The sequence below is a fragment of the Mytilus californianus genome, unplaced genomic scaffold (assembly GCF_021869535.1).
Source record: "Mytilus californianus isolate M0D057914Y unplaced genomic scaffold, xbMytCali1.0.p SCAF_6, whole genome shotgun sequence".
In the NCBI taxonomy this organism is placed as follows: domain Eukaryota; kingdom Metazoa; phylum Mollusca; class Bivalvia; order Mytilida; family Mytilidae; genus Mytilus; species Mytilus californianus.
This window is the reverse complement of record NW_026262712.1, coordinates 109776757-109790069: the sequence shown is the minus strand read 5'-3', so window position 1 is coordinate 109790069 and position 13313 is coordinate 109776757. Positions and strand designations below refer to the sequence as shown.

Here is a 13313-nt window from a genome sequence, read left to right as displayed (position 1 = left end):
GTGTCTTATTCGTTTTAATATATACAGTTTTATGTCCTAAAAAATTTCTTTATAAGTACATTGTATTTTAAAATATTTGACCCTCAGCAGCTTTTTCTAATGCATTTTTTTAAAAGTTGTCCTATCAGACATTTTTTAATGAATGCCTATATTGCAATTTGAAACTGAAACGTACATTGATTCAAGTTCTAACTATTGAGAATAATATTCTTCAAAAACCATCAATCGAAAAACTTTTTGGTGTTAGAATTGACTCTAATCTGTCATGGACAGGCCACGTTAATTACTTATGTTCATCAATATCATCTAGACTTCATTTACTCTGGAAGATCAAAAATTTCTAAATATTGATTAAAAAAAATTATTTTATAATGGTTTTATTCTCCCACTGATAGATTATTGTTGTATTATTTGGAGTTGTGCTAAAAATGAGCTAGTTAAAATAATAAAATTGTGGAAAATGGCTGCAGGACTAATTTAGTAGAGAACAGAATCTCATACCATAAATCTGTTTTGATGCATAAATGCATTAAGAATGAAGCCCCTGTATATTTAACCGAAAAATTTAAAGAAATACCAGAAAGTAACCAATATTGTTTGATGAATATGTCTTGCAAAAAATTGCAAGTTCCAAAAGCCAAAACAGAGCTGTATAAGAAATCTTTTATATATTCAGGATCTATTTTATGAAATAACTTACCAATATCCCTGAAAAAATCGACCTCAAGTACAAGCTCATTCAAAAAAGATTTAAAAAAAATACTTGGAACATTAAGAAACTCTGCAATTGTATATGCATACCGGTAATAATTTTTCACACACTTACCTAAACTTTAAATATTGTTCAGGTAATCTGAATGATGCCAATGCTATATGAATTCATCATTTTTAACGGTTTTGAAAATTGTATATTTCATAACAATTTCTTATATGATTTTTCTTATGCATGTTATGTGTGTTTTTGTTTGATTATTTTGTAATTTTCTGTTTGTTATATTTCAATGTATTTTATGAGGGTCACAGGGAAGATTAGTTTTATAGCTAATTGTGTAACCCTCTTTAAATAAAGAATTATGATTCTTTTATTATTATTATTATTGAGAGGAACATTTATGTTCATACTTCTTAATATTAACTGTCCTAGGAAACTTAAATTGTGTCTCAGAAATTAATTCATTACTGATCATGATTGGATTATACTAAAGCTGACTATATATACAAACATAAACATTGCATTACTGTAAAAAGTCAAATAAACTTAACTTACATACAGCTGCATACAGCAAAATGTCTTAATTATCTCTAACAGAAAAAATAACCAATGAGAAAATAATCTTTACATATGATACAATGCAATTCAATAAATTTGATCAATTCCATTCAAAGTTTTACACTTTGCATTCACAAAGCCACCTTACTTTAAACTCTAAGAAAGCAAAAAACAAAATGCACAATTCCTCATGATGCAAATCATGAAGAAATTTCTTTAATATTTTGACAATGCCCTTAAAAAAAGTCAATAATCACTATATAAACCTGGACAATAATGCACAACTTTAGCTACATGTACACCTTGCATGAAGCAATTCTGTCATTTTCAATTCAAACATTATATCTTTATTCCCTCAGCTACTGCTTTTTTTCAGTTATCAAATACAGAACTTCAGGTTGAGCTCCCTCTGACACTGTTTCAGATTGTACCACATATATTGTTGATGGACCATTATCGCTGTCACTACTATGAAGAAGAACATTCTGAACCACACTCTGAGCTTCTACAGACAAATCAGAAAATTCAGACTGAAGTTGTGGTTCAATCAGACCTGTAAATTGTGGGCTGGCAGATAAAGACTTGACAGCTGAGCTTGTCATGCTTGTAGAGGCTTCAATTGACTGTTGTTGTGTTTCAGCATTATCAGACTGTTGGCTAGGGATCAACAAACTTGTGTTGGTTAAAGTGCTTCCTTGATCAACATGACCCAAAGAACTTGCTTCGTCGTCTTTAACTGGTTCTACACATAGAGAACCAGTATTTGTGTTATCATTTTCTTGATCAGTTTGTTTCTTGTTAATTTCTATACTACTGCTCATGTCAGCACCTTCTTGCTCCACTGAATCTCCATCTAATTTTGATTTTTCTGTTGTTTGATCTGAAGTAGGACTAGTTGAGCTTTTAACTTTACTGTCACATCTCTCCAGATTTAATGTTGCTAATACTGATTCCTGGCCACATACTGAGTTATCACCCTTCTCACTGATTACTATATCCACTTGTGAGTTGTCTCCCTTCTCACTGTTTACTAAATCCACTTCAGAGTTATCTCCCTTCTCATTGTTTACTAAATCCACTTCTGATGAACTTTTCTGACTTTCTTCATCCTCTTTGACATCGTCATTTTCCCTTTCAACTGTTTCAATGTCAATTCCTTCTTCATTTTCATTTCTTACATAATCTTTATGAAGTTTTTCAATGTGTACAATTAAATCTCTCCGGTGTGTATAAGATTTTTCACATTTGAAACATTGATGCTTTTTTGATGAATTGATATGAGTTTTTTCATGATTATTACGATTGCTAGAATCTGAAAATTTCTTGTTACAAACACTGCATTTGTAAGGTTTTTCCCCAGAATGGATTCTCTGATGGCCATCTAAACCTTTCTTAGTTGGAAACAGTCTATTACAAATCTGGCACTTCAATGCTTTTTCTGTGTCAGTGTCTGGGTGGTCAGAATGTATTGAAATCATGTGGTGTTTCAATCCAGAATGTCTTTTAAATTTTGCCTTACAAAGTTGACAGTCAAATTTCGCTTTTTCATGAATAAGACGATGAGTTAAAAGTGTTGACATTTGATGAAATGATCTGCCACATTCATCACATAGGTAAGGCTTTCCTTCTAAGTGGGTTTTTTCATGATTTTTCAAAGTATCAAGAGTACGGAAACCAACATTGCAAGTAGAACATGTATGTGGTTTCTCACCAGAATGAATAAGTTGATGCTGCTTTAGCCTATGAATATTGGAGCATTCTTTTCCACATTCTTCACAGATTATAGGGTCTTTTGTGATTCCCGTACTTTCCTGTTTGCTTGGTGTCTTCTCCTTGTGTATACCCTTGTGTCTAGATAAATGTTCCATACTATCTGTTAAAAATGTACAGATGTCACAGGCAAAATGGCCATTGTTGTTATGTTTTTCTAAATGTTTCTTGAAATTCATGGGTGTTAAAAATACTAACGAGCACATTGCACATGGATAAACCTTTTTGTTTGAATGGATAAGTTGATGACTTACAAATTCACTCTGGTATCGAAAACTTTTTACACATATATTGCATGTATAATTTTCATGTGCTTTGTCACTAATGGAAAATTCAAATCCCTCTATGGCATGTGGATTCTGAAGTGTCTTCTCTTTTTTATCAGCAAAGGAATTAGTTGACTTTGGAGTTTTTGCTTTTTCTTTAACAGCAGGAGATGAAGTTGATGACTTCTGTACTTTAGCTTCATTAGTGGTAGGCTTTTGTTCATTGTCATCCTCAAAGCCAAACCATGTTTGTGGTTTTCTTTTTCTACTACTACTACGTTCCTCAACTGGCAACGTTACCTCTTGCTTTATAATAATGGGTATGAAATCTTCATCTACTTTTTCTTGACATTTTTTGTTATGCTTCCTCAGCGATTTGATTCTACTGAAAGTGGCAGAGCAAATTGTACATTCTAATTTAACATCTCCATCTTCATGTTTTACTGATATGTGGTAGTTTAGACCTACTTCATCTTTGCATATTATGTTACATATGTTACATTTTAAAACCTTCTCTGCGTAATGTTTTCTCTTCATATGTCTTTCCATCAAGTCTTTCCTTGAATAAGTTGAATCACATATTTTACACTCAAACTTCTTTGTCCCTGTATGTATCATCATATGTCGATCCAATACAAATCTAGTTACAAATGATTTGAAGCAGATTTTACATTTGAAGGCTCCCTCATAGTTTAACTTTGAAAACCTTTTCCTTGGCTTATTCAGATCTTCATCAATTTTTATAACGGTAGGCATCATCTCTTCCTCTTCAGGAACTAGTCCTTCATTTAATTCTTTCTGTTTGTCTTTCAAATTTTCAATTTCTGACTTGTCATCTTTAGTTGCACTTATGGGCTCTATATCTTGGTCTTCTTTATCAACCCCTTTGGATGCATCATCATCCACCTCCATACTTTCAGGTGAAAAGTCTTCTTTTTCTGCCTCATCTTCTGCTGCTGGATCTGTCAAATACATGTAATCGTGTTCTGACAAGACTTCTTTTCCTTTTCCTTCATGCTCTGCCAAATGAAGCTTGTAGATGTCATGGTCTTTGAATGTCACATCACAATATTTACATGTTAATATACTCTCAATAGCAATTTTTTCTCTCAAATTATCATGTGATGAGGGAATAGAACAATTTTCTCCAGCCTTTAACCTCATAGGTTCTCCACAGCTGTAACACTGGATTTTTCCATAAGATCCTCTCATTGGATCGCGTGTATTGGTATGTGTTACTTTATGTCTTGCCAGTTCTTCTCGTCTAAAGAAAAACTTGTCACAATCGTCACATTTAAATCTCTTCCTCCCTAGGTGAATATCAATGTGTCGCTGAAGGTTCCAACGAGATGCAAAAACCTTTGGGCAATATTTACATTGGTAGCCATCTTTACATATCCCATAGTCTTCAGTAACTTCCTCTTGATTATGAACCTGGATTCTATGCATGTTAAATTTCTCCACTTTCTTAAATCTGAGATTACATTCATCACACTGGAATCTGTATGTCAAATGTTTTTTTTCATCAAAGGGTGTGACTGTTATTTTCTTTTTAGGGACACCTTTATGTGATTTTTCGTAATCTTTTTTGATTGGAACTTCTATCCTTTTCTGATATCCTTCAGGTAAGGGATATGCCTCCATTTCATTCTCAGATAATTCCTTGCTGTGAAATTCATGCATGTGTATGTTAAGTCTGTGTGGTCTCCTGAAGTAAGCTTCATCACAAATATGACATCTGTACCTAGCCTTTCTTGTAATCTTTTTCTTCTCCTCAGTTTTTCCCTTTGTTTGTTTTGAGTTGTTCTGTGCCAACTTTGTGGTTTTTAATATGATTTTATTTTTATTTTCTTCATTTACATCTGTTATAAGTGTGGAAATTGATATTTTCTGTCCATCAAGTAAAGCAAAGCCTTCCAGACCACTCAAAACTGAGCTATTATCTCCGGATATAAAGTCTACATCATGAATTTCATTTACATCTTCATTATTGTCATCTGAGTTCTGAATCTTCATCTTTTTTATTGGTGTTGAATATGTTACTACATTGTCAGCTCCATACCAGTAATCTAAAAAAAAACAATTCAAATTCTTTCTTTATAAAAGTACTGATGGATTTTCGTGCATCATATGTTAAAGGGGCATTAGCTATGATCTAGACAATACTGTTGACACAGAGATATGTCTAGCCTGTCTGCATAAAATTCAGAAAAAGACAATCTGATGGACAGCAACATTGTTAATAAATTCAAAGTTGCTGGACCATGAACTAGTGGGCAGGGCCTCAAAATGGTCAACAAACTCAGATGTACAGATAGTATCAAACTAACTTAAGCAGAAAACCTAACATTGTTTATTAATTGAAAGTTACTGGACCATGACCTAGGGGGCAGGGCCTTGAAATAGTCGTCAAACTGATATGAACTGGTAGTAATGCCACTATATAAATTGCTTTGCCGATTGCAGCTGGATACGACTGCAGCCAACCCTGAACAGTTGGGGCAAAAATGGAGGCAATATTCGCGCTTGATACAGGTTGAATTTGGATTGTAATTAGATATTTGACAAATAAAAGGTTTCTGACACAGAAGAACTAAGAATTGATTATATGATTTGAATTTATATTCAATTTTTTGCTTTTGTGCAATACACTATGCATTTCTTTAAACATAATTTAAAAGCAGTGTAAGGGAGGTAATCAAAACGTTGTATTTGGATTACCTCCCTTACACTGCTTTTAAATTGTCTTAATTGTTCATTAACCATTACTTTATACATAATTAAAAAGCAGTGTTAGAGAGGTAATTCAAATGATGTATTTGAATTACCTCCCATACACTGCTTTAAATTATGTTTTGTACTAAAGTATTTGTCCATTAACCAGGACACCCTTGTTTTTCCCCCTTTTTTGCCCCTAATTCCTAAACGGTTTGAGCCATAACCCCCCAAAGCAAATCCTAACCATCCCTTTGTGGTATGGAAACTTGTGGTATAATTTCAGAGAGATCCATACACCGTTCCACAAGTTATTGTCTGGAAACTAGAAAAATGCTTATTTTTGGCCCCTTTTTGGCCCCTAATTCCTTAACTGTTGCTACCATAACCCCCAAAATCAATCCCAATCTTCCTTTTGTGATATTGAACCTTATGGTAAAATTTCATAGAGAAAACCAATGTGTCTTCGGACGACGACGACGATGCCAACGTCATACCAATATATGACTGCAAAAATTATTTTTGAATAATACAAATTTAAAATAACATATGCATGATATAGCAATGTTGTAAATGTGTGAGCTTACTAAAACTTTTCTTTTTTGATAGCAGGATATATGCTTGATAAGTTCCAAGCTTGTTTTTTAAGAACCCTGTCAAAAAAATATACAAACAATGTAACAGTTAATGAGAAATAAATAATCACATATGATGGGTTCTTTTAATTCAGTTTTAAGCTAACATCTTAAATCTTATTGAAACTATTTTGGTAGTCTTTTTTATCATAAACATTTTTGAGATGCTTAATAACATTCATTTTAAGTCAAAACAATTTACTCTTTGCAAGATTTTTTCAATAAATTGCTAATAATTAATTTAAAATGTTTATTTAACAAAAGGCTCTCAAGAGCCTGAATCGCTCACCTGTAGTTTTCTGCTTAAATCTTTCATCAATGATTATTTTTGCTTTTCAATATATATTAATGAGTGGCTTAAAAATGCCATTTAAATGTTCTTTGTATCTGTCATATTTTCTTCAAAAGAAAAAAAATGCATTTTACCCCAATGTTCCATTTTAGCTGTTTCTTGTTTCTTGACGTACAAGGAAATAAATTAAAAAATTTATACAAGATACTCTGAAACTCATTCAGCCCAAGTTTGGCTGAAATTGATTCAGCAGTTTCAAAGGAGAAGATTTTTTAAAGTAAGCAAACTAGATTAGATGAACAAATTGTGAAAAATTGTCTTAAAGGACAATAACTCTTTAAGGGGTCAATTGACAATTTTGGTTATAAAACTCATTTGTAGATCTTACTTTGCTGAACATTTTTGCTGTTTACAGTTTATCTTTATCTATAATAATATTCAAGATAATAACTGAAAACTGCAAAATTTCCTTAAAATCATCAATTCAGGGGCAATAACCTAAAAATCAGATACCCGATTTGGCTGATAATTTCAGGGCAGGTAGACCTTGACCTAATGAAAACTTTAACTTCTTGTCTGATTTTCTCTAAATGCTTTTGTTTTTGAGATATGTCAAAAACTGCATTTTACCCTATGTTCTTTTTTTAGCCATGGCAGCCATGTTTTCAGAGGAAAGTCCGAAACAGAAAATAAACACAAACTTTATTCTAGATAACCTAAGAATCATTCAGCTTAAGTTTGGTTTAATTTGGTCAGTAGTTTCAGAGGAGAAAATTTTTTAAAGTTAGAAAACATGATAAACAAATTGTGTAAAATTGTCCTTAAAGGGCAATAACTCCTTAAGGGGTCAATTGACAATTTTGGTCATACAAAACTTATTTGTAGATCTTACTTTGCTGAACATTTTTGCTGTTTACAGTTTATCTTTATCTATAATAATATTCAAGATAATAACCAAAAACTGCAAAATTTCCTTAAAATTACCAATTTAGTGGCAGCAACCCAACAATGGGTTGTTAGATTTATCTGAAAATTTCCGGGCTGATAGAACTTGTCCTAATGAACATTTTTACCCAATGTCAGATTTTCTCTAAATGCTTTGGTTTTTTATAAACCAAAAACTGCATTTTACCCCTATGTTCTATTTTTAGCCATGGTGGTGGCCATGTTTTTTGACGAAACAGAAAATAAAACATACTCTTTATTCAAGATACCCTAAGGATCATTCAGCTTAAGTTTGGTTGGAATTAATTCAGTAGTTTCAGAGGAGAAGATGTTTGAAATCAATTAACACCAGAAGTGATGGCAAAAGCTCACCGTTCCTAAGGAACGGTGAGCTAAAAATTGCTGAGCTATCAATCAAAAAGATCTAAACCACTCAAAAAAGTAAAAAGTGGTGGTCTATAAGCCCAAATACGTAATTTTCAAATGTTTTGAATGACAAGTAAAAGGCAGGGGCCTAGTTGCCTGTTTTTACTTTAAAACAATACATTACAGCATTTGGAAGTTGTCATATAGACTACTTATTGCATAATTAATGTTCTTCAGAAAGGGGATTAATTGATAAATTGAAAGCAAATTACAGTATAAAGTTCCTTTTCTCTGTTTGCACTAACCTAATAGGCAAATTTCAGGGTTGATATATATTTAAATGAAAAACAAAAATGATATACAGCAACAAACAACATCCACCGAATTGCAGGCTCCTGGCTTTGGACAGGCACAGAAAGAATGTGGTGAGGTTAAACATGTTTGCTGTCAGCAGACCTTCCCCCTAACCTGGGACAGCAAGAACAAACTATAAAACTCAGTTGAAAAAGGCTCAACTCATCAGATTGATACAAAGCACATAAAAATCTTTACAAAAGCACAAAAGCCACAAAGTACAGATCTGAGAGACCTCACAGTTACCAAAAGCTAGTTCAAAGCCAATAGCAACTAATCAAAAATTATGTATCTTATTAAGACTAAAATTTTGATAATTTCTTTGTTTAAGTCACATATCATATTTAAGTTAATTTATAAGACAATAAAGTTTGAATTTGAATTTGAAGTAATGAGACTGGGTGACAATCACAATAAGAAGAACTTTTATCTGCTATCTGATACTTATATCTGAATGCAGATTTTCCTAAAACTCGCATTAATTTCTGAATTTACAGTATGTATATGTCTGGTTAATTGCTGTTTGAATCATATATACATTTATGTGGTATGGTTGGAAGGCATTGGTGATAGTGGGACAGTCATAAAGATAAAGTTAGTTTTTACTGAGACATGAACATCATATTTACCTTTACAAAACTTCCTAAACGTCTCTGTAAAGAAGGTATTCTGTTCCAGGAAATCTTTGCCTAACTTTGTTCCTTGGTAACCAACAACATTGTCGTTGACTTTACTAATCAGTACAGCTACCTCAATCCCTGTGGAGGCATACTTCTCTAACTACAAAATAACCAGGAAGTAATAAGATGCACCATCCTATATTTCTATAACTCCAGTATCCCAAACAACACAGCAATTATAAAATATATAAAGTTCATTTTTCGAGATACCTTTTAAAATCTCACGTCAGTCCATAGATTTGACAAACTACTTCTGAAAAGTGTATTCTCCTTCCTAATACTTTGGATTCATTTATTTTTGGTAGTAAAAAAATATCATGAATTCAAAATATGGTATTTTTTGTCTTTGGGCATGTCTGGATTGCTGTCTCATTGATTTAAACCATAGAGTGTACATCTCAATTATCTTTTATGGTTGTAAAAGTCAAATAAATTTGTATATTGAAATGTTGATTTAAACTGGATTCAGTAGCAAAATATATTTCATTCTAAATGAAAGAACCTTAGTGAGCGCGATCACATACCCCACGACCCCACATTGTCATTGGAGAAATAAAATAAGTGTAAGAAAAAAAAATTGTATCAGAAAAAAAATTGAATCATAATTTCCTGTCAATATGCACATCTACATAGTATTTCCTTATTATCTACACAGTTTTATGAAATTCTGTTGTGTGGTTTGAGAGGAGTTGCGATGACAAAAGGTTGCAGTAGTATATTGGACAAATAAGTTCAAAGGGGCGTAACTCCTGGAAAAAAAAATCAATCGTTATTTCCTGTCGATATGCACATCTATGTAGTATGTCCTTATTATCTGAAAAGGTTTCATGAAATTCTGTTGTGTGGTTTGAGAGGAGTTGCGATGACAAAAGGTTGCAGTAGTATATTGGACAAATAAGTTCAAAGGGGCGTAACTCCTGGAAAAAAAACTGAATCGTAATTTCCTGTTGATATGCACATCTACGTAGTATGTCCTTATTATCTGAAAAGGTTTCATGAAATTCTGTTGTGTGGTTTGAGAGGAGTTGCGATTACAAAAGGTTGCAGTAGTATATTGGGCAAATAAGTTCAAAGGGGTGTAACTCCTGGAAAAAAAATTGAATCGTAATTTCCTGTCGATATGCACAACTACGTAGTATGTCCTTATTATCTGAAAAGGTTTCATGAAATTCTGTTGTGTGGTTTGAGAGGAGTTGCAATGACAAACTGTTGCAGTAGTACATTAAAGTAAATAAGTTCAAAGGGGCGTAACTCCTAGAAAAAGAATTGAATCGTAATTTCCTGTCGATATGCACAACTACATAGTATGTCCTTATTATCTAAAAAGGTTTAGTGAAATTCTGTTGTGTGGTTTGAGAGGAGTTGCGATGACAAGAAACAGGACTGACGGACGGACGAACAGACGGACCAAAAACATTATACCCTCCGCAACTTGTTGTGTGGGGTATAATAAATATATGCTATAATTACCACAGGTTCTAGTTCATCAACAAGCTTGTACACAAGGTCTGCCCTTTCCATTGTATGTCACCTGTCTTTTTTATAACTCTAAAACTGAAATAAATAATACATTTGTGAAAAATATTTTTCAACCAAATTTATGTTCGAAATTATATGCAAGATCTACTGCAAAATTTAATCAAACTCTCAAATTCTATTTTATAAATTCTACATAGTAATTCAGAACTACATGTACAAAAGATTTGTCGAAAAACAATACATTATGCCTGGAATTATAAAAAATAAAAGAATCAACAGTTAGTATGCATTCATGACTGGTAGTCATCAAATAGTCTATTTGCCCATATGGACATAGCCTAATGAAAACCATTGATATAGAGGAATAGGAAACTTCCTCTATTTATATATATCATGTATATACACATTATACATGATATACATGTATGCAAGTGATCATATATCAAATTACATTTTAAATCCCATATTTAGTATTTGATTTAGCATTTGGAAACCATTTTTCTAAACACTTGTGGTATATTTCTAGCAGATAATGATAATAAACCACTTTTCTGCACACAATCAGTTTCTGCAAATAATCTAAATATGTGCTCTTTTGTACTTAAAAGTGGTTTAAAAAAAATTATATCTTGAAATTTTCCACTCATATAAGGGATAGTCATTACCTATACATAGCTTTTTGACCTGTCAGTCTGCCAGTAATTTTTTTTTTTACATATGCTTACTTAAATACTTGATATCAGATTACACAATGTACATGTACAATGTACATGCATAAATTCTCACATACATGTATAAAGAGAGGAAGATCTGCAATGATTTTGAGGTCACCATGTCAAAGGTCAAGATTGTTGGTTAAAAAAATATAGAAGTTTGTGCCAAAAAAATTGTTTGCAAATCAAATACAGCCTTACTTAAATATATTGTCACTTATTATGAGAGGAAGATCCATATTGAATTTGGGGTCAGATCATAGTTACAATACTTAAAATTGACTGATATGTGTGCAGAAAATTGGTTTCCAGATGCTAAATCAAAAAACTTTAAATGGGATTGTAACTTAACTTAGTAGATGTATGGTCGCATACATGTATATTAAGGGGAAAATCTCTTATAATTTTGTGGTCACCACATAAAAGGTCAAGATCAAACATGTAGGCACTAAAATACACCAAAATTTGTTCAGAAAGTGCTTTTTAAATACTACATTTGAGATTGCAACCTTACCTAGAGGCTAGACATATGGTATAAAATATCTTGTATCTTCTGAGCCTCCTCATGGGGTTTTTGATTATGTGATTACTTGGCCGTTTTTATAGTGATTATTTGATTACCAGACCTAATCTTCCATGATTATTTGATTATTTGATAATCTAGGACTGTTTTTTTGATTATTTGATTATCTTGTTTCAAAAAATAATTAATGATTATGTGATTATATTGGCAAAAAAATGTGATTATATGATTACTTGGACACCCCCCATGAAGGGCCTCTCTTCTGGAATGGTCACATTAGGTGTATATAATGAAAGAATGCCCTATTGATTTTGAAGTCAATTGTCAATGTCATCATGGTCATAGTCACTAAATATGGACTGTGATTCCCAAAGAACAATACGTCTATCTGGTATTTTATTGACAAACCATGTCCAAGAATTTTGGAATATTCATGGACTTCAATCTTCTTTATCATTGAAAATAAGAGGACCACTCTTTTCCAATGTTTTAGAAAAGTTGTTTCAAATATAATGAAATATCCCCCTTTTAAGTTGAAAAGGCTAAGTTCTTTCTTTTCTACAACAGAAAAATCACTCCTTGTCTGATGGATAGTCCCTCATTTTAGGGGTATCCCTCATTTGGGGAATTTCTCCCAACCTGATAAATTACTTTCTGAAAAAAAAATCTTGATTTCAATTTATTTAGTGGTTCAAAATATGCAAAGCTACATTATTACTAGTCCAAATATTTATGAGGTCTTGAGAGGCTATTTTAATTTTTTGCTATAACCCTTTCAGCAAATAAAATAGATATGTTTAATCAAAGATTTGTATCTTACTATAAAAATCCTCCTTGGTTTAATATTCGTACATTACAAATCTATCCTCCATACTCCATTTTAGGAGGGTGTGCCCTGTGTAACATGACGCACAGTGGCAGCTCAAACATTTCCTAATAAAACTCCAATAATCTACCAAAATACTTTTCAAACAATCTGAGGAAAGTCAAAGAACAGTTATCATCATGTACTATTTCTACTTCATTTTCTTAGAATAAGGGTGTTACATTCTTGTTTCAAAACATTGTTTGCATTATGCATTTAATACAAGGTTTTAGGATATACCAGCCAGTACTGTGGTGAGAGGTGCACCATACACCAGTTTTAAACTTAACACTAATTGTTTCATTTTAAATGCAAACCTGAAAGATAACCTCTTCCATATTCAGTCTTTTCAAAATTATATATTTCGGTGGCAAGCGTGTTTTCAGCAATTTAACCTCTGGTAAAAAAAAATGTCACCGCCGCACTCCACCGAAAAGAAC

At 32.4% G+C, this 13313-nt stretch overlaps 1 protein-coding gene across 1 annotated transcript; it reads right to left on the bottom strand.

The window, feature by feature from the left end:
• Positions 1-922: 922 nt before the first annotated feature.
• Positions 923-13313, bottom strand: LOC127704846 (zinc finger protein 208-like). The gene is made up of 4 exons (XM_052209070.1): positions 13191-13313; positions 10764-10847; positions 9243-9393; positions 923-5375 (listed from the first exon to the last, which is right to left on the bottom strand). The coding sequence occupies exons 2-4, from the start codon at positions 10812-10814 to the stop codon at positions 1630-1632; spliced, it is 3948 nt and encodes a 1315-aa protein (XP_052065030.1). The 5' UTR covers positions 10815-10847; positions 13191-13313; the 3' UTR covers positions 923-1629.